Genomic DNA, 20,751 nt, shown 5'->3' with positions numbered 1-20,751 from the left:
TTAAACAGAAACTGTCCAAAAAGTATTACAAAATATCACTTCTAAAAAGTGTATCATCCCTGTGAGGCTACTTAATAATTGGTTGATGTTGGACATGACAAAGATTAAGTAGCACGTGACAGCAATGAGAAACTGTTACAGAACAACAGGAAATCCAGAAGAGATGGGAAACATACCTACGTATTCAGTTAAAATTGTGAAAACCACATACAAATCCTGTATTGTTTCATTAAAAATGAGCTGAGAAAAGACAGTCAAGAGACGAAAACATTCCCCTCCTAAATGACATAACTCATGGCATTAACTTGTCTTTACCTGCTCCTTCTTCTTTTTAAGCTTAGCATTTTCCTCTTGAAGCCGATAACACTCAGATTTCACCTTCTCTTCACTAAGTTTAGCTTCATTCAGGGCAATCTGAACCTTAATGAAAAATACTTCTATTAATGAATTAATTCCAAAGAAAAACTGAAAATGTTATATTCTGAGCCAGATATCATATACTTTTCCTTTTTTGAAGATACTATATAGTTGTTGTTGTTATGTGCCGTCAAGTCATTTGCGACTCATAGCGACCCTATGTACAACAGCCCTAAACCGTGCTCTATCCTGTGCCAATCTCATTGCTTCTGACACACCCATCCCGATTACCCCAGTCACTGAATCAATCCACCTCATAGAGGGTCTTCCCCTCCTGCGCTATCCCTCTACTCTACCCAGCATGATGTCCCTCTCTAAAGACCTGTCTCTCCTTACAACATGTCCAAAGTATGTCAGACGAAGCCCCAGAATCCTTGCCTCCAAGGAGCAGCCTGGTATAACCCTCTCTAGGATGAATCTGTTTGTTTTCTTGGCAGTCCATGGTACATTCAATACTCTTCTCCAGCACCACAGCTCAAAGGCGTCATTCTCCTTCTTATAATAAATATTCTCTCCATTAAAAAACTAAAACGCATGAAGATCTTTCAGAAACTTTACCTCTGAAAATTCCGAGGCATTCATTGAAATAACGTCTTTTAACTTCTCCATAGATTTCTTATTTTCTAGTATCTGCCACATAAAAACAGATATAAAACACTTATTAAGACACTATAGAAACAGTGGAATATATGATACATATTTAAAGGAAGAAAAAAATAATCACAAAATATATTAAGAAAACATAATCCAGAGCCATCTGCCATGTTTTCAGGTAAAATCAGGGAATCAGTTTAGAATATAAGGCAAGAATAGAAACACATAAAGAAAAAAAAGAAAGTATTTAGAATGATTTTATGACATCTTCTTGATTGCAAGAGAATGTGGAATATGACTAAACGGAAAAAAATAAATACTGAATACTGTCAAAGAAAATAGTTAAAATTTATGCTTTCTCTTAATGGTTTTTAAAAAAATAACCAATCAAACCCAAAGTCACTTTGAAAAATTCTTTAGTCTGAATTAAAAAATAGTGTTACTTGCGAACGTTATTTGCCACACAGATCATTTCTACATAATTTTGGAAGATACAGTCCCCTCAAAGAAGTGGAAACTAATGTTTCTCTCTCTAAAAAGTATCTTCCCACCAAAGAGCATAGTATTTTGAGGGGGGGGGGGGCGGGCGGGGGGAGGAAGGGGAAACAGTAATTTTATAGTGGAAAAATTTGGTAAGTATCACTTTGGACTGCGATTAAGCTTAATTAGGTCTGGAGTATACAGGAATCCTGTGAACTACCTTTGCATCTTGAGCATAATTCTAAAATTATTCTAAAACTGGTTGCTGATATTGTTTTAAAAAAGAAACATGCCAAACAAAATAAATGGTAGATTTTTTTAAATGACTTTTGTTTTTCATTTGCTTATTTCTGGAAGCAAAGTCAAATTAACATGAAAAGTTCTGGAAGTTGACAGGAAAAATACTTTCTATATGCATTAAAAGAAGAATTTGTGGTGTCAGAACTTTAAATTTCAAAAAATAGGGCAAAAGTAGGTTCAACTTCCTGAATCATCACTCTTGATATTAATGAAAAGCATAGAAAAATGTAAAATTCAACCCCTCATCAAATGACAGTAATAGCAAGTGTCTTACCATGTCCTGATTCTTAACATTCAGTTCCCTTTCAGATTCTAACATGACCCGCAGACTTTCAGCTTTGCCATCCAGAAATTGATTTGTTTCTTGAAGTTCTTTGATTTTATCCTACAAATAAAAATATTACATCTAATTATTAGAGTGTCACTACTTAATGTATCCACTTCCATAACAGCTTGTCTCTGGAAACCCTATGAACCTGGAGAGAGGATGAAAGGCACCCAAGTGTTGAGGACTCTCCTTTATAGGGTCGCTATGAGTCGCTGCAACTCGATGGCACTTAACAACAATAACATCAACATAGAGAGAAATCATCTGGCCCAGAGGACAGAATAAGATGCTACCAAGCCAAGGTGGGTGACTTTTAATCCACTGTCCTCGGGCCTGTCTTTCATTGTATTTGTTCATACATTCCTCTAGGTTGTATAGCCCTCGTGTGTCCACTTGCCATACATTGGTAACTTGTGGTTGCTGTGAGGCTGAACACTGTGACACTAATGTCTCAAATGCGTTAATGGTTGGTCACCCAACGCGGACAGAGAGTGGGGTGGAGATCCCTGATTAAAACAAGCTTGGAAGGAGGAGTGGCATCCACTTCCGTAATAGCTTGCCTCTGGAAACCCTATGAACCAGGATAGAGATGAAAGACACCCAAGCGTCAAGCACTCTCCTTCATAGGGTCGCTATGAGTCACCTGAGACTCGACGGCACTTAACAACAACAACAACTTCTTAATGTGACTCTTCATGCCACATATCTGGATCAGACTATGCAATTGTGAACTGACTATAGCCCACCAAGGGGCCTGGCACAACTGGAGTGAGATCATTCACATAAGATGTGTATAATGCTAATGGAGAGATTGGTCAGCTTTTCCATTCTGAGCCAGGCAGGATGCTCCATAACACAGGACTAACACGGGGATCTCACTACCATTAAGAGAGTCAGAAAGGGTAGTCCGTCCTCTGGGCCTGAGGTCACTGCATGAACCAGAAAAGACAGAGATTTGTAACACTGGAGTGATAGTGTGAGAACATGAGATGGCAGAAGACCAAAGTCTAGGGAGTGAGAAAGCTGAGTATCTGCTGGCATAATGGGAAATTTAGGGCATTTATTGGAGAATAAGGCCTGCCAATCTATGGACAGGAGGCAGGGGAATTTTGGCCTAGGCTCACTGGTAGAGTCTGAGTACTTCTGGCTACAAAATTAGCAGAGTTTAAAGAACTTAGTAACACCTCCAAGAACACGGCAGAGGCCAAGCACCAGATAGAAGAGTCTTTCCTGTTGGCATGGCTGAGGGGAGGCCATCCTGACTAAAGAACTATATCCTAAGTGTGCCCAATCCTGAAATATAATCTGTTACTTCCTTAATTAACCCCATAATGACTACTGTCTGTGTGTTCTGTATGACCACTACAAGAAATTACTAAGCCCAGTAGAGAAGTAGGAGGTGCAGTGTGAAGGAGAACTGGCATCAGAACTGGTAGAAAAGCTGAGAATATAGGGTGTCAAGGCATGTGTGACCTCACAAAACATGGCCTGATACTGTTGCTGAGGAATATTTCTATTTGTGAAGTTAGAGTGGAGGTCACTGTTCTATACCCAAGCCACTTTTAAAGTGGCTCCTGAGAAGAAGTTCTTACCTCGAACTTAATGGCTTCATCAGAGAGAATTCTGTTTTGTTTCTTGGTTTCTTGAACATGTTTCTTTGATTCCTTGATCTATAGAAATACAAAATAAGGCATTCAGAATTAGGAAAAAGAAATTACTGTGCTAGCAAAATTTATCTTCAAGTGACAGAAGAAAGCAGTACTGTATACATAAGGTAACTACATCAGATTCAGATGGTGTAGAGATAATAATGAAATTAGAAAATGTAATTTTAAAATAACCTAACCACGAGTACATAGAAGTAATTCAAGTTGGAATTATAACAATAAACAAACTTAAAGAATTGTACCTTTTGCTCATAATTTGACAATTTTTCTACAAGTTCTGCATTTTCTTTTATGATGTTCTTTATCTTTTCAGCAATCTGTTGTTCAGAAACTAAGAGGGAGAAAAACCAAAGACATGTTATGATTACTAAATAAAAATTTAACTGCCCCGATATATTACTAAAAAAGGCATGTTGTCTGGCACTATGAATGTTAAGAATTTGTTAGGCTAAATACTATGGTCCTATAAAACAATCAGTGTTTAAAAGAAATGAAAATGTAGAAAGATTACAATTTAAGAAAAATTGGAATTATTTCAACAGGAAAAATATAGCAAAAATAATAGTTCAAATATTTCCCTTCCCTAAGTACCTTTCTTCTCAGAAAAAGAATCAATTCAAATAGTTGTCAATTTCCCTTTTTCAAAGAGGAAACGAGAGCAAATGAATTTATATATTTCTAGTCAATGGCAAATCAGCAACAAAAAGTTTTCAAATTATCAATTTTAAAAAATATAATGTCTTAACTAAAGCATTAGATCAACACTGGCCATATTTATGAAATGTATATCATAACAGCATCAGCTAATACCTTATTTTCCCTATAAAATACAAATGTTTCAATACTTAAGCAGCAACAAGGCATGTAGCAAGGATTGTTGTTGTTGTTAAGTGCTGTTGAGTTGCAGGCGACTCACAGTGACCCTATGAAGGAGAGTCCTCAACACTTGGGTGCCTTTCATCCTCTCTCCAGGTTCATAGGGTTTCCGGAGGCAAGCTATTACGGAAGTGGATACCACTCCTCCTTCCAAGTAACAAGGATTAAGCCCTATATAAATTTTTTAAGAGTGAACTTTCATCACAAATCTTCTCAATCTTTTAATCATAATAATTCTGATTATTAAAAATAGTAATGACAGAAAGAGCCTGTGAGCACACTTGAAAGAAGCTACCCTGAGTGAAGAATTGTAGCCCGTTTCCAGCCTGAGTTTTAATCTGTTAAATTTCCTAATAAATATCCTAACTGTTACCAAGAATAAAACAACAAAAACAACAAAAAAACTAATTCTCAGAAGAAGAACTTACTCTAAAAGCTATCACTTTAAAGAACAAAAAAAAATTGAAAACAGTCTGGAAAATACTATTCATACTATTTCTTGCTTTTCATATTAACTACAGCAACTGCTGCCTATACAATGAATGTATCAAGGTAAAAATGTATCAAATGTATCAAAGTCAACATTAGCTTAACCAGTGACCACAAAGTCAATTTGGCTTATCGAAACCAAACTTGGCTGGTGGGGCAAGTAGCAGTTTTGATAGTTAACAGTAAGCAGAGAACACAAAATTTGCTTGTAAAAAGTGAAGAAACTTGAAGTAATTACTGAAGATGATCAAGGTCTATAATCTTCTGTATGGATCATATCTTAGCATTAAGACAGCAAAAAATCCTCACAACTGGGTCAACAGGCAACATCATGACAAATGGGGAAAACATTAACTTATCAATAATTTCATTCTATGTTGCTTACTATCAACACCCACAGCTGCAGCAGTCAAGAAATCAAATCCATTATTCCAATAGGAAAATCTGTCAGGGATGGGGTTTAAGTTCTAAGGAACAAGGGTATATTTACTTAGTCTTAAACTTTCAATGACTAACGTAAGTCTGATTCAAACCGCAGTACTTTCCATTGCTTCCTATATATCTGAAAGTTGGACAATGACTAAGGAAGAATAAGGAAGAACTGACGCCTTTCAATTGTGGTGCTGGTGAAGAGTGTTGACTATGCCATGGGCTGCTAAAAGAACAAACAAATCTGTCTTGGAGGAAGTGCAACCTTAAAGGCAAGGATGGTGAATCTTTGTCTCATAGTCTAAGGAGTCACTTGGAAAAATACATCCTGCTGGGAAAGGTACAGGGCCAGCACAAACCGAAACGGGCTGACACAGTGACTGCAACAATGAGCTTAATTTAAGTGTGTTGGAAATCAGAGGATGGCACAGGGCAGGGTCAAGTTTTGACTGGTTGTTCATACGATGGCTACGTGTCACAGTCAATTTTGAAAGTTCCTTAGTCAACTTGACAGACCCTTAATAGCAACATTACAGTTCATACAACTTACATCTATTTTCTTCCAAAGGCCTTAAAAAACAACATGGACTCTCCACTGCTGTTCTGGTGCGCCATCTCCTATGTCACCTGCTCCATTTACTTCTTAATCTTTCTAACTTCATGTAAATTAAATATTTCAAACTGCTGGCCAAGACACTTCCAATTCTTCAAGCCAATCTACCTTTGCACCCAGATTTTTCTTATCCATGCCCTTCAACAGACACTCTTCACCCTCCTCTTCTATTCATTCATTCATTCATCTCTTTGTCTTTTAATTAACAGTCCTATCCTTGGAATTATGGATATCTGAATGAAAATCTTGGCTTTCACATTTTGGATAAGAAATCCTTAAACTTCAGTATATTATTTTTTTTAAATCTAGACCTGGCTAGTGTGATTACATGTAACTCTTAGTTAACATTAGTACCAATACTATAGGTAGATAACATACATACAGCACCTAAAATGTGGTCCAATATTCCAATTTCTTTGAATAATCATTTAATCCCATTATCAAACTCAAATCAGTATCTAAATGTATTTTCTGTAATAGCCAACTGATAAAGTTTTACTTCTCTCTGGCTAAGCTCTTCACTATCTCTAATATTACAATCCTATAACAACCAGTTATAGGAGGGAATCTATTATATGATAGGCAGCCAATCCGGCCTATAAGAAATACTCTCATCCAACTTTTTTTTTTTAAGCAAAGCAATTTTTAAAAAAATCTAATCATCACATTCTAAAAAATACGTTATCATTCTCAATTTCCATGGTGAATGTTTCCACTCATACTCCACTGAAGCCCTCTCCTTAAATATTCATAACATTTTTATTTACACTTCTATTAAGACATAAATGAAGTCTCCATGTAATATAAATGTAGCATGCTAGCTGTTAACCAAAAGATTGGAGGTTTGAGTCATTTACAGACAGCCCAGAAGAGAGGCCTAGCAATCTGCTCAGAAAAATGAAATCAACCATTGCAAACCCTATGGAACAAGGTTCTATCCTCACCACCCCACCACCCCGATGGGGCTGCCAGGAAATGAATTCAACTCGATGACAATGATTTTCTGTGTATTTTTTTTGTTTGTTTGTTTGTTTTTAAACAGATACAATGCCATGTATTAAACTGTGTACCTTGAACTATACAGAATTATGTAATGTGGATAGTATATAAAGATCCCTCATAATCGGACAGACCAAAAGTTCTAAAAGGATTAATGGTGGAATGCAGCACTCTTCAAACATTATAGCTCTCATGTGATATAGGGGAAGTTTCCCTAGAGTGTGGTGTGATTAATTCTTTTTGATTCTTAGGTCCCTTATTTGCCTGGCTCTCCTCCATTTTATCTTCTGTGAGATGAAAGATATTACAAACCACTGATAAATAATTGTGTGTCCTTTTGGACTCAGGTCCCTGAAGCAGGAAGTTCTCAGACATCAGGGAAGGTCAAGATAAATAAAGCTCTCTCCAAGCAGCACCTGGCCTACTGATGCTGAAGGAAACAATTACTTTTGTCCAGCACCAACACAGAGAGAGGGCCTTCTTAGAGAGAGGACACCCAGAATTTGGATTCCTAAATTGATAAAATTATCAACTTCATTAAAATCACCCATTTGTGGCATGTATTTTATAGGAGTAACAGATAACTAGGGGACAGATGTATGTATGTATGTATACATATATATATACACATATATATATATATATATATATATATATATATATATATATATATATCTCCATTCAGTATCTGTTCTGCCTTCCACTAGGTCATACATTTCTAAACAGGCAGTGTTTTCATATTTCCTAAAGCCAGGTCTAACAGATTCCTATAACCCTCCAAACTTCAAACTCAATTAATTGCTTCCTAAACTATTCTATTCAATTACTCCTCAAAGTCAAGCAGCCCCAAATTAGTCTTTTTCATACTCTTAAAATCTGTTCTCATTTATCTCTCAGTTGTTATGTGCCATTGAGTGGACTGTGACTCATAGTGATCCTATGCATAAGAGCTCTGAACCCTGCCTTATTCTGAACCAATCTCACTCTCTCCAATACATTAATCCAGTTACTGTACCAATCCATCTCATCCGGGATCTTCCTTTCCTGTGCTGTACCTCCACCCTTCCAAGCATGATGTCCCTCTCCAAGGACTGGTCCCTCCTGGCAACAGGCCCAAGTGTGTGAGATGGAGCTTCCAAAAACCTTTGCCTCTAAGGAGAAACTTGATTTCCCTCTCTGAAGGATAAACCTATTTGTTCTCTTGGCAGTACCTGGTATGTTCAATACGCTCCTCCGGGACCACAACTCAAAGGCATCAAGTCTTCTGTCATCCTTAGTCACTGACTAGCCCTCTGATATATAGCAAGTAATTGCGAAGACCATGGCTGGATTAGGCATACCTTAGTCTCTAGACTGACATCATTGCTCTTCAGTACTCAGAGAAGTCCCTGACAGCAGATTTTCCCACAAAATTAAGGTTTTTTTTTAATTTTGTGACTGCTAGTGCCAAGAGTACTGACTGACTGTAGACATAAGCAAGAAGAAATTGTTAACAATCTCAATCTCTTTCCCAGCCATCATGGTACTGACAATTGATCCATTAGTGAGAATCCTTGTTTTCTAGATGTTGAGCTTCAACCCATATTAAAGACAACAGTCTTTAACCTTCTGGAGCAAGCACTTCAGTCTTCCTCAGTTTTGGCTGGCAAGGTTGTGTTATTTGCAAAATGCAGGCCGCTAATAAGTTTTCCTCCAATTCTAATGCCCTGTTCTTCTTCATAAAGTCCGGCCTCCCAAATAATCTGTTCCTCATATATATAGATTGAAAAGGTATGGAGGCAGGAAACATTCCTGATGCACTCCCTTCCTGATTTTGAACCATGCAGTCTGTCATTTCTCTGTTATGATGATTGTTTCCTGCTCCGAGTACAGGTTTCACACGAGCACAATCAAGTGTTCTAGGGCTCCCATTCTTTTCAAGGTTAGCCACAATTTGCTGTGATCCACACAGTCAAATGCCTTTTCACAGTAAATGAAACACAGAAAGACATTCCTCTGATACTCTCTGCTTTCAGCCAAGATATATCTGACAGTGACAATGATGTCTCTAGTGCCATAGCCTCTGCTAAACCCAGCTTGTATATCTGATAGTTCTCTGTTGATATACAGTTAGCTGTACTAAATCCATTTAATATTATTTAAATACCATTAAATATCATTTAGTAGTAAGTAAATCAGGTATTAGAAGTCACTATATCTATATACAGCTTATGTAAAATCCATTATCATACACTAAGCACAAAAGAATTAAAACCAATGACAAAAGAAGTCTGAAATTTTACCTTGATACACTCTGGGCTTCACCTAGGGGAGAAAAAAAGAAAATTAGATGTGATGCTAAAACATATTTAAAAGTGCTTTAAATTTAAGTAGCTGTGATACAGTCACAAAGTAGTTTCTAAGGAAAACACTAAGGTAAATTATCTTCTTTTGCAACTGAAGAGATGTTTATAATCTTCATAAATGAGTACTTAATATTTTTTAACAGAAATAGTTAATATTTTCATAATAACTATATGCTAATGAACAATATTTCTGAAACAATTTCATTCTTAAACCAAAGCTATTAATAAGTTTCAAAAAGGATGACTGCTAAAAATATCTTTAAAGAATTAAAAGCATAAGCTTTTTCCATTCACTACAAAATATTTTAGAAGTTCTGTCCAAAATGGGAAAATAGATGAATTTAGTAGTAATTCTAACAATCAAGATAATCTGAATTTCACTGACCACTGGAGGGGAGGAAATAAATCTAAAAGGAAAGGAAGACTGCTAAAATAAAATGCACATACAAGAGAAACAACCTCTTGTGTAGGCAAACATTTTTTACCCAAACTACATTCGCATCCTCAAACACATCAATGAACTATAGGATAATAAAATTTTCTCGGAATCTATTAAAATAAGCATTCATTTATTTGTAAGTCAAAATATATTTTCCCTTTAAAATGTAAATGGTGACCAGATGCTCAGAGCAGACTACAGAACACTCAAAACATCTATTATTTCAGTTATCTAAACATTAGCAGAAAAATACATTCGAAATTCCAACACAGTTGAGAATGGTTTTTTTTTTATATTATTTTGTGTGTGTGTACTGTCAAATCAGATCTGACTGGTACAGGAGGGTATTGTTCCTCCGTCTTCGGCAGAGCATCTGGTGGATTCAAACCATGTACCTCTGGGATTGCAGTGCAGCTTCTTGCCAATAGGCCACCAGAGCTCCCCAAGAATGATAATTTCTAATGCCATAGCCTTCCTACAGAGAAAGCTGATTTCCTTTCCCTATCTCCAACTAACAAGTACAAGAAAGTAAGGAGGTACAGTGACTATGCATCCAAGAGTAGCAACTAGGCCTCCAAAAGTCAAATGCTGAGACTGAAGAGCAAAGGGCAGGACATAACTTTGTGAGAATCTAAACAGGTGTTAAGGTTCTTGTAATGAATAAAAACCAAGGATGGTAAATATAAATTTCTTTTCTTTTGTAATTGGAAGAGATCCCTATTAGTTCTCATTCCTTGGCCCCCCCGCACCAAAATCATTAATATCACAAGCAAGTAAAATCAGCATGTTTTAAAAATCAGGAAAGGTGTGCATCAGGGCTGTATTCTTTCTCCACACCTATTGAAACTGTATGCCAAGCAAACAATTAAAGAAGATGGACTAGATGAAGAATGTAGTGTTAGGATTAAAGGGAGACTTATCAAAAATTGGTGTTATGCAAATAACAGAATCATGCTTTCAGGAACTGAAGAAGAAAATTACTTGAAGTACTTATTGAAGAAGATGAAACACTTTAACATGGTCACATATCAACAGCAAAAAAAAATCATCACTAGAAGAGGTAGTATAACGATAGATGGAGAAAAGACTGACGTTGTCAATGATTTAATTTTATTTGGATCAATATCACACACTCATATTAGCAGCAATTAAGAAATCAAATTATTTCATGTGTTGCACTAGGAAAATGTGATGTCAAGGACCTCTAAAGTGTTAAAGAGCAAAGATACCAGTCCAAAGACTGTGTGTCAAATTCAAACCATGGTTTTTCAATTACTTCCTATTTTTCTAAAAGCCAGACAATGAATAAGGAAAACTGAGGAAGAAGTGATGCTTTTAAACTGTCGTGCTGGGGAAGAGTATGGAATATGCACTGACTGCCAAAAGAACAGACAAGTCTGTCTTGGAGGAAATGCAATCAATGTGTTCCTTTGAAACAAAGATGGAGAAACGTTATTTCATATACTTTGGGCATTGTCAGGAAGAGGCAGTTCTTGGGAAAAGGCATCATGCTAGTAAAGGTGGAAGGTCAGAGAAATAGAAGAAGACCCTCAATAAGAGGAACTGATACAGTGACTGTACACAATGGGGTAAAACATGTCAGAGATTGTGAGGATGGCACAGAATAGAATCACTATGAGTAGCAGTCAACTTAATGATATATAATAACAACATTCATCCTTTGTAGTCATTCCTCTTTCTTCATCTGAAGGAAAGCCCTATGTGGTCAGAGGACTCCTTCCAGAAATCTAGATAAAGTTCTTTGTTTTTTTTCTTTGTGTATCTACACTGTCAAATCAAATCTGACTGCTACAAGAGATTGTCCCTCCTTCTCCAGCAGAGAGATCTCTTCTTTTTTAAAGTGATTTTAAAATTAGCTTTATTGAACAGAAAGCAGAGTAATAAAATACCTAATGTAATTAAGGACTAGAAAAAGGATACTGAATTTAGACAGATTTGCAACTCTGGTTTTGCTAATTTGAAGTTTCCACTCAAAACTTTCCATCTGCAAAGTTCATTTACACCAAATAATCTGTTCTACAGTTTTGTTAAATAACTCTGACATTGGGGTACTCATCAATATACGACTGTGGCATTGGTTCCCAAATTAATATATGAATAAGAATCTCAGAAGTCAAGTCTACACGTCGCTTGAAAGTACTTGAAATATATGAAGATAGCTATTTTGAAGGGAGATATAGCTAGGTTCTTAACCATTTCAAAAAGATTCCTTAACAGTTATCATAAGCAAAGATGAAATACTTATCAAATACAAAAATGAAATAGCAACCATCTGCTGCTTGTAGTATTGTAGTACAAGAAGAAAGCAAAGCAGCTGTGCCCACTCAAAGATGGTGGGTCTCCGAGCCATTTTAATTGTATGTTGCTCTCCACTGTCCCACCAATCATCCAATCCCCCACATCAGGCTCCTGAAACTTTCAGGAGGAAGAACTGTCCCAAGACTTTTGGAGAGCAACATTACTAGTCATATTATCCTGCTATACTTGCTTGGCTCCACAATCGACACTCTTGGTATCAACAGCCAGGAAATCAAAAGACAAATTGCACTTGGAAAATCTGCTGTCAGGGACCTCTCCAGAGGACTGAAAAGCAATGATGTAAGTCTGGAGACTGAGGTGCACCTGATCCAGGCCATGGTCTTTGCAATTATTTGCTATACATCAGGAAGCTGGACAATGACTAGGGATGATAGAAAGATAATTGATTCCTTTGAGCTATGGTGCTGGAGAAGACGACTATGGACCGCTAGAAGAACAAAAAGGTTCATCTTGAAGAGGGTGAAACCACGGTGCTCCTTGGAGGCAAAGATTCTGAAGGTCTGAACATACTGTGGGCATGCTAGGAGGAGGAACCAGCCCTTGGAGAGGGAGGTCATGCTTGGGAGGGTGGAGGGACAGTGTGAAAGAGAAAGACCTCAATGAGATGGACTAACTCAGTGACTGGGACAGTGGGGTAGGTCTGTCAGAGATGATAAGGTTGTCTCAGGATAGAGTAGGGTTCAGAGATGTTGTACACAGGGTCGCTATGAGTTGCAAGCAAGTCCACGGCACATAACAACAACAACAATTGGGCAAAAGGGAGTGCTACGGCTCAGTCTGCTAAGAGGTGTACTGCTAACCCAAAGGCAGTTTGTACCCACCAGCTGCTCAAAGGGAGAAGGAAGGGCAATCTCCTCCCATTCAATATATACAGCCTTAGAAATTCATTAGAGGGTTGGCTACAAGTTGGTTGTGGCTTGATGGCAATCAGTTTTGAATTCACTTTGCAAAACACAGAACCCTACAAGTAAAATGGTTTCCTTCTCTATTATCAGAAGTTAACCCTTTCACTTAACTAGAATGTCAAATAATTTAAGCACATTATCTGAATGTTTTTCATGAGCTAATAATAAGAATGACACCATATTAACTCAAAGTGTAGGGTTCATGAAAATATTTAGTAAAATTTTCAAGTATCTTAAAAAGAAGTATGTAAAAACATCCCTAAATTTTGTAATTATACACTTGCTGTTGTTTACCATCAAGACATAACCCATAGCTGAGCCTCCAGTGGGTTTTCAGAAGCAGTTAATCAAATGGGAGGAGAATGCCCATCCTTCTCCAGAAGAGCAGCTGGTGGATTTGAACTGTGGCCCTTCGGGATTGAAGCGCAGCTTCTTACCACTAAGCCACCTGAGCTCCACAATATAGAATGTTACAGGTGATTATATTTGTACAGTCACAAATCACTTAATGTTCACTGTAAGTTCTGTAGAATGGGGTATTATGTGGTTTGGACATGGTATCAACACCAATTTAAATACACATGGATTACAACCAAGTTCAATTTCTAAACCTGACTTTAACTGGAGTTTATGCACAAGTCAGACAGTTAAATATAATCCATGTTTAACGTCAGTCAAACGCTTGTCTTCTCTCTCTCAATGTTGCCGAGTCAGAACCTACTCACAGCTTATTCTCCAGAGGATTTCAAAGGCTATAAGTTCTAAGGAAAGAGACTGCCCATCTGTCTCCTAATGAGCCACTGGTTGATTCAAATCACCAAAGAGGTACAGGCTGTGGATTATTAGCACAATTCTCTACAACTAACTAAACATACACACCTATATATTAAAAATAAATAAATAAACTGCTTCCAGAGAACATAAAATATCTTTAATATAATAATACAGTAATAAGAATGTTCTGATGTACATCACAAGTAGCACTAAATAAAGTTGATTATTATGAACAACTGTGTGAACTTCATTTAAATATAGGGCTGTGGGGGTTGAGACTGTGGATATGTATGTGGCTGGATGTTTTCTGAACAAAGTTACATGACCATGACTATGTATCTACAGCTCATGTACAATCATGGCTATTTTGAAGGGGGAAAGGTAAAGGTAAAAAAACAGATAAAAAAGTCATCAAAACGGAAAGCTGTTATTTCTAGGTGGTGGGATTACTTGATTCCCAAGTTTTGGTTTTGCATCTTTCTCTATATTCTATAAGAAAAAGTACTTCTTCCCCCCCCCCCGCCCCGAGAATACCTTTTGTCATTACAAAAGAAAAATTAAAGCTATAATCATATTTTTTGACTCAAAAGTAACTGGCCTAAATCAGACATAAAGAGAGTATACACACTGTGTGGCTTCATTTACGACGAATCTATGTTGTTGCTGTTGTTATGTGCCATTGAGTAGTTTGTGCTCTAAACGCTGTTCTATCCTGTGCCAATCTAGCCATCTCAAACGCACTTATTCCCACCACTCCACTCACAGAATCGATCCATCTCATCGAAGGTCTTCCTCTCCTTCGCCACCTCTCCACTCTGCCAAACATGATGTCCCTCTCCAAGAACCTGTCCCTCCTTGTAACATGCCCAAAGTATGTCAGACGAAGCTTCAGAATCCTTGACTCCAAGGAGCATTCCAGCTTCACCCTCTCTAGGACAAACCTGTTTGTTCTCCTAGCAGTCCATGGTATATTAAATATTCTTCTCCAGCACCACAGCTCAAAGGCATCAATTCTCTATCAACCCTACTCACTGTCCAACTCTCTGATGCATAGCACGTAACTGTGAAGACTATAGCCCAGATCAGGCGCACCTTAGTCTCCAGCCTGATGTCATTGCTCTTCAGTACTCTTGAGAGGTCCCTCACAGCTGACTTATCCAATGCAATTTGTCTCTTGATTTCCTGGCTGCTGTTACCAAGAGTGTTGATTGTGGAGCCAAGCAAACTAAAACTATTAACTATCTCAATCTCTTCACCATCCATGTTGATGCTGCCAATTGGCCCACTGGTGAGATTCTTTCTTTTCTTGATGTTGAGCTTCAATCCATACAGAAGGCTGCAGTCGTTGACCTTCTGTACCAAGCACTTCAGGTCCTCTTCAGTTTCAACAAGCAGGGTTGTGTCATCTGCATAACGCAGGCTGTTGATGACTCTTCCACCAATCCTGATGCCACATTCCTCTTCGTATAGCCCAGCATCTCGGATGATCTGTTCCACATGCATACTGAAAAGGTATGGAGACGGAGTACATCCCTGACAGACCCCCTTCTTGATTTTGAACCATGTAGTGTCTCCCTGCTCTGTTCTGATGACTGCCTCTTGGTCCAAGTATAGGTTTCGCATTGTTGTTGTTATGTGCCGTCGAGTCATTTGCGACTCATAGCAACCCTATGTACAACAGCCCTAAACCCTGCTCTATCCTGTGCCAATCGCACTGCCTCTGACACACCCATCCTGATTACCCCAGTCACTGAATCAATCCATCTCATAGAGGGTCTTCCCCTCTTGCGCTGTCCCTCCACCCTCCCAAGCATGATGTCCCTCTCCAAGGACCTGTCCCTCCTTGCAACATGCCCAAAGTATGTCAGAGGAATCCCGAGAATCCTTGCCTCCAAGGAGTGGCTTGGTTTAACCCTTCCCAGGTTGAATCTGTTTATTTTCTTGGCAGTCCATGGTACATTCAATACTCTTCTCCAGCACCACAGCTCAAAGGCATCAATTCTCCTTCTGTCCTCCCTAGTCATTATCCAACTCTCTGATACATAACAAGTGACTGCAAAGACCATGGCCTGTTTCAGGCAGACCTTAGTCTCCAGAGAGACACCGTTGCTCTTGAGTACTTTAGAGAGGTCCCTAACAGCAGACTTTCCCATTGCAATACGTTTTTTGATTTCCTGGCTGTTGGTGCCAAGAGTGTTGACCATGGAGCTGAGCAAACTGAAGCTGTGAACAATCTCAATCTCTTCGCCATCCATCCTGATGCTGCCAATTGATCCAGTGGTGAGAATCTTTGTCTTCTTGACATTGAGCCTCAGTCCATACTGAAGGCTGCAGTCCTTGACCCTCTGCAGCAAGTGCATGAGGTCCTCCTCAGTTTCAGCAAGCAGGGTTGTATCATCCGCATAACACAGATTGTTAATAGATCTTCCACCAATCCTGACACCAAATCTCCTCCCTGGCCTCCCGGATAATCTGCTCTGCATACAGGTTGAAAAGGTATGGAGACAGGACACATCCCTGGCGTACACCCTTCCCAATATTGAACCATGCAGAGTTACCCTACTCTGTTCTGACAACTGCCTCTTGCTCCAAGTATAGGTTTCGCATTAGCACGATTAAATGTTCTGGGATTCCCTTTCTTCTCAGAGTCAGCCACAGTTTGTTGTGATCCACAAAGTCAAAAGTCTTTGCATAGTCAATGAAGCACAGATAGACATTCTTCTGATATTCTTTGTTTTCTGCCAAGATCCATCTAACATTAGCTATAATATCCCTAGTACCAAGACCTCTTCTAAATCCAACCTGTATATCTGGCAGTTCTCTGCTGACATACTGTTCTACAGTAACAAAAAAACGGATCGGGGTATGGCAGATGGACTGTAAAGTATTAAGGAATTTTAGGGAGAATAAAATTGCACTGTACCCTAATTATGGTGGTGTTTATCATTAACGTAATCAGTAATACAGTAGACTAGTTTCACACTTAAATACTAAATTTTATAAAAGTAACACATTATACAGTTATTGCCAATGACAATTGCCCTAAATACTTGCAGCTATTTTCTTACATATGCTATCCTTCATTACATTACATGTGGGAGTGTTATTCATATAGTTGTGGTATGTATTGAAAAAATACAGTAAATGAGGCAAAATCTGTAAAAATTCAAAGTAAAGGAGTAACATCTACTGGTACAAACAAAAATACGTGTATATGTGAGCACATATTCATGTATAAGTATAAAAAAAGAAACTGCACAGAAAGAAAAGACACAACAAAAAGTAGTATTATTTTTAAATACTATATAACCTGTATTTCTTAATAAAAATATCTTTTCTGTATATAACAGCACATGATCAAACTAGAAAATCTGGAGAGCAAACAGATGAATAAAAAGCATTTCATCTCCTAGGTATAAAAATTTTTGCCATTGTCTGTTGTGTCCTCAAAGTGTTTTTTCTGTGTACAATTTAAAAATGTATCTACACTTGAAAGTATTCATTTCTCCTTTTTTTCTGCTTAATATTAAATCATGTGCATTTTCTATGCCTATATCTTAAAGAAAAAAATTATGAGATAACCTATTGTTTCATTATATGCATATACAATAATAATTCTATTTTACTATGGATTTTTCAAGTTGCTGCTAAGCTTTCACTAATAAATATTGTTCCACAATTTCAAAAAAATACTACATTAACAGATGAGGGAGAGAACTGTTTAAAAGGGATATATGATTAGCTATTATTGTCATGACAGGCATCCAGAATGAAGGCAGCATAGTGGAGTGGACTTGGGGGGAGAGATTGTATAATAGAAAAAGACTTTTACTTTTCAAAGAGAAAAGCAAATGGGGAGAGAAAAGTTCATCAATGAATGAATGGATGGAAATCCAAAGTCTCTGTAAACTTTCATTAAAATTAATTTTAAAAAATTTAAAAAAAATACTACATAACGGGGAGAGAGGCTAAAGAGCATTATGATGAGTGAACTATTTCAATCTCGTAAGGACAAACACTGCATAAGACCATTATTGTAAAAATAGAAGGGTAACAAGATGTGTAGAAAAGTCCAAGAGGAAAGGGACAAGGGCAGTGGGGCTGAGGGGTAGAGGTGGGAATCATGGGGTTGCAGAGTTTGGTGGGAAGAGAGAGCTGAGGAATTAAGAAAGATCCAAGGAGGACCTGAAAAGTCGGGGTAATAGTGGCCATAAGTCAATGGTGATTAATTTTAGAAAGCATAATGTGAATAGCATAATGTGTGAAACACAACGGCACAATAAATAAATGAAACACAAGGTATACAAATTTTGCATGTAAACCAATATAAAACAAACAAAAATAAACACTACTCCACTGGATGTCCTTGTATAAAATCTTAAGTTATTTCTTTAGAACAGATTAGTAAATGTGGTGTCATATAAAAGAGTTGGAATATTTTCATAGCTTTTAACACAAATTAAACTGCTTTTCTAGACTGTTATAGTAAATTTTCATTTCTATTAACAGTATACAATGTAACCATCAGATATTAAATTTTAAAGTTTTCACATAAGAAATTTCTCATAAACTGATGTTTTCCCATCAAGAGTTAGACATATTGTCTGGCTCACTGCAATCTACCATTTGATTATTTTACAAGGTTAGGTTGGATGTATAATCCAATTTAAAAGTAGTGTTTATAAAATTAACTTGTGTTCATAATATTCAATGAATAAGAGTTAAAGTATAATTATAGTAAATTAATTTATTGTACTCACAGCAAGAACGGTTCTCCAAAAGAAAATGACAAATGAAACAATCCCCAAGAAGCCTGTGAGAAGTACAGGTTTCCATGGCAATCCATAAAAATCAGGCCCAGGCTGAACATCGTCAGGCAGTGTGGCAACTAGCTGAAATAAAATGTCAGAGATAATGGGACGACTTTAAATTATTTACAGTAAAGAAGAAACAATTACCAAAAAAAATTCTAAATCAACATAAAAAATGTCCAATGCAACTCAACTACAAAACAGTAAACTCGTATCTCTTGTTTGACTTAGAGTATTTTAAAACATTTTGAAAGTGAACATTTAATGCCACATGTACTTCAGTTTACTAAAGGGTCTAATGACCCACTTTTGGCTAACATGTAGCTAGAATCCTTCAGGATCACAATTTTTCTCTCAGTTATACTACTTTCTGTTACTTAAAACATTCTACTAGAAAAAAAATTCAAACATACACAATCTATCTGGATGCAATTAAAAGCAAAATACTGATAACAAACAACAATAATAATGTATAATTTCACTTAAGATTTCATTTCATGTCACTCGACATACACAAAAACATACAAATAAGTTCAGACTATTCTGGTAACTGGTCTCAAGTGCTGAGAATTTAACAGTCTTCTATAAAAAACTCAAGGATCCCAGGTGACTTAAGTTCAGCGACTTAGTGAAACCCGTCAGCAGCTCTGTAGAAGAATATTGGGCAATCTCTGAAATCCAATAGAAGGTATATAAAAACTCGTGCCTAATTCTCAGTGTTTCCTCCAAGGCAGCAAATTAAACACATGCCTTCCTCGGTCCTTCACTATCAACAAAAACACACCCCATATAAAGGTCCCATCCCTAACAAGACCAAGATCTGGGGAAACAGATCCACAGAAACACGGTACTAAAAGCCTGCTTTTCGACCCAACTTAGGGCTCCGCAGAAGAAATATTTACAACTTTGGAGACCCCTGCGACCTTATCACGCTGAATCATACTGACATGGTCTGGGCTGGTCTCATTCAGTACGCGCACTAGAGGGTAACAGACAGTGTCCAATTCATTTGAATGCTCAATAAAAGTGCGTAGGCAAACCGAGCGCACACTGCCAATGGCCTCCCTCAGCTGTACCTCAAGGTCCTACAGGTTTCCAATGTCTCCCTCGCCCTCTCAGTGTGTGTACCCACTCCTTTCAGAACTCCTTCACTCGCCCGCCAGGACTGCAGTTTCCCCCACCCCCCCCACCCCCAAACCACCCAGAAGGGGCTCGTCACCTCCAGCAGTTTGGCTATGAGGGCTGCGTAGAGCACCGACAGGGGTCCCAGAAGTTCCGGGTCCCCTGGGGACGCGCTGCCGGAAGGCACAGTTGCAGGTACTGTGTCCATGGCGCAGGGCCCGCGGAACGCAGGCGGCGCTTCCTGGTGGAAGGGCACCAGGACCCCTTTCTTGCACTGCTTCCTCTTCCAAGTTAAAAAAAAAAAAATTCAGCACGGGGTTGGGGGGGGGGCGGACTTTCAGGTTGAACTTTGCCTTCTCCTGCTGAAGGTACTTTCCTCCCACGTCATCAGACAAAAAAACACACCCCTCTGGGCGGAAGTCAACATACTAGCATAATGCAGCCCTTGGGCGGGGCCAGCAGCTCGGAAGAAACCAACCGCAGAGCAGCGCGGGGGGCAGAAGAGAGAGCCGATTATGAAGAGACCAAAGGAAGGTTGGCAAAGAAGACACCCGGCTTTGACGGGTGCTTTTAGGGCTCAGAGTGAGGACAATGAGCTCTGTAAGAAGATGAATGAGAGGGGAGGATAGGAGAAAGGGCACTCATGCCCAGCCAGAACCACCCTTCTCACAAAGGGCACTGAGAGACCCAGGCACCTGCACTAAGTACTCTGGCAGGAGACACTAAGTACCCTGGCAGGAGACTGGACAGCTCTCCTGCTCCCCACAGATCTCAGCAACATGACTGGGATATGATGGTTCTGCTACTGTAGCCCTCACCATTG

General features: G+C 38.3%; 1 protein-coding gene across 1 annotated transcript in view; it reads right to left on the bottom strand.

Annotated features, from left to right (window-relative positions):
- The window catches only part of MIA3 (melanoma inhibitory activity family, member 3), a 95,929-nt gene that overhangs the window by 31,408 nt on the left and 43,770 nt on the right, over window positions 1-20,751 (bottom strand). Inside the window, exons 7-13 of the mRNA XM_006894549.1 lie at window positions 18,756-18,887; window positions 9,475-9,496; window positions 4,029-4,117; window positions 3,712-3,789; window positions 2,066-2,176; window positions 976-1,047; window positions 316-420 (exon numbers count right to left, since the gene is read on the bottom strand). Coding sequence (XP_006894611.1) covers window positions 316-420; window positions 976-1,047; window positions 2,066-2,176; window positions 3,712-3,789; window positions 4,029-4,117; window positions 9,475-9,496; window positions 18,756-18,887 — 609 coding nt within the window. The remainder of the gene's footprint in view (window positions 1-315; window positions 421-975; window positions 1,048-2,065; window positions 2,177-3,711; window positions 3,790-4,028; window positions 4,118-9,474; window positions 9,497-18,755; window positions 18,888-20,751) is intronic.

The sequence above is a fragment of the Elephantulus edwardii genome, unplaced genomic scaffold (assembly GCF_000299155.1).
Source record: "Elephantulus edwardii isolate Elephantulus edwardi_28Jun2011 unplaced genomic scaffold, EleEdw1.0 scaffold00146, whole genome shotgun sequence".
NCBI lineage: Eukaryota > Metazoa > Chordata > Mammalia > Macroscelidea > Macroscelididae > Elephantulus > Elephantulus edwardii.
The sequence above is the reverse complement of the archived record's forward strand: the minus strand, read 5'-3'. Positions and strand labels throughout refer to the sequence as shown.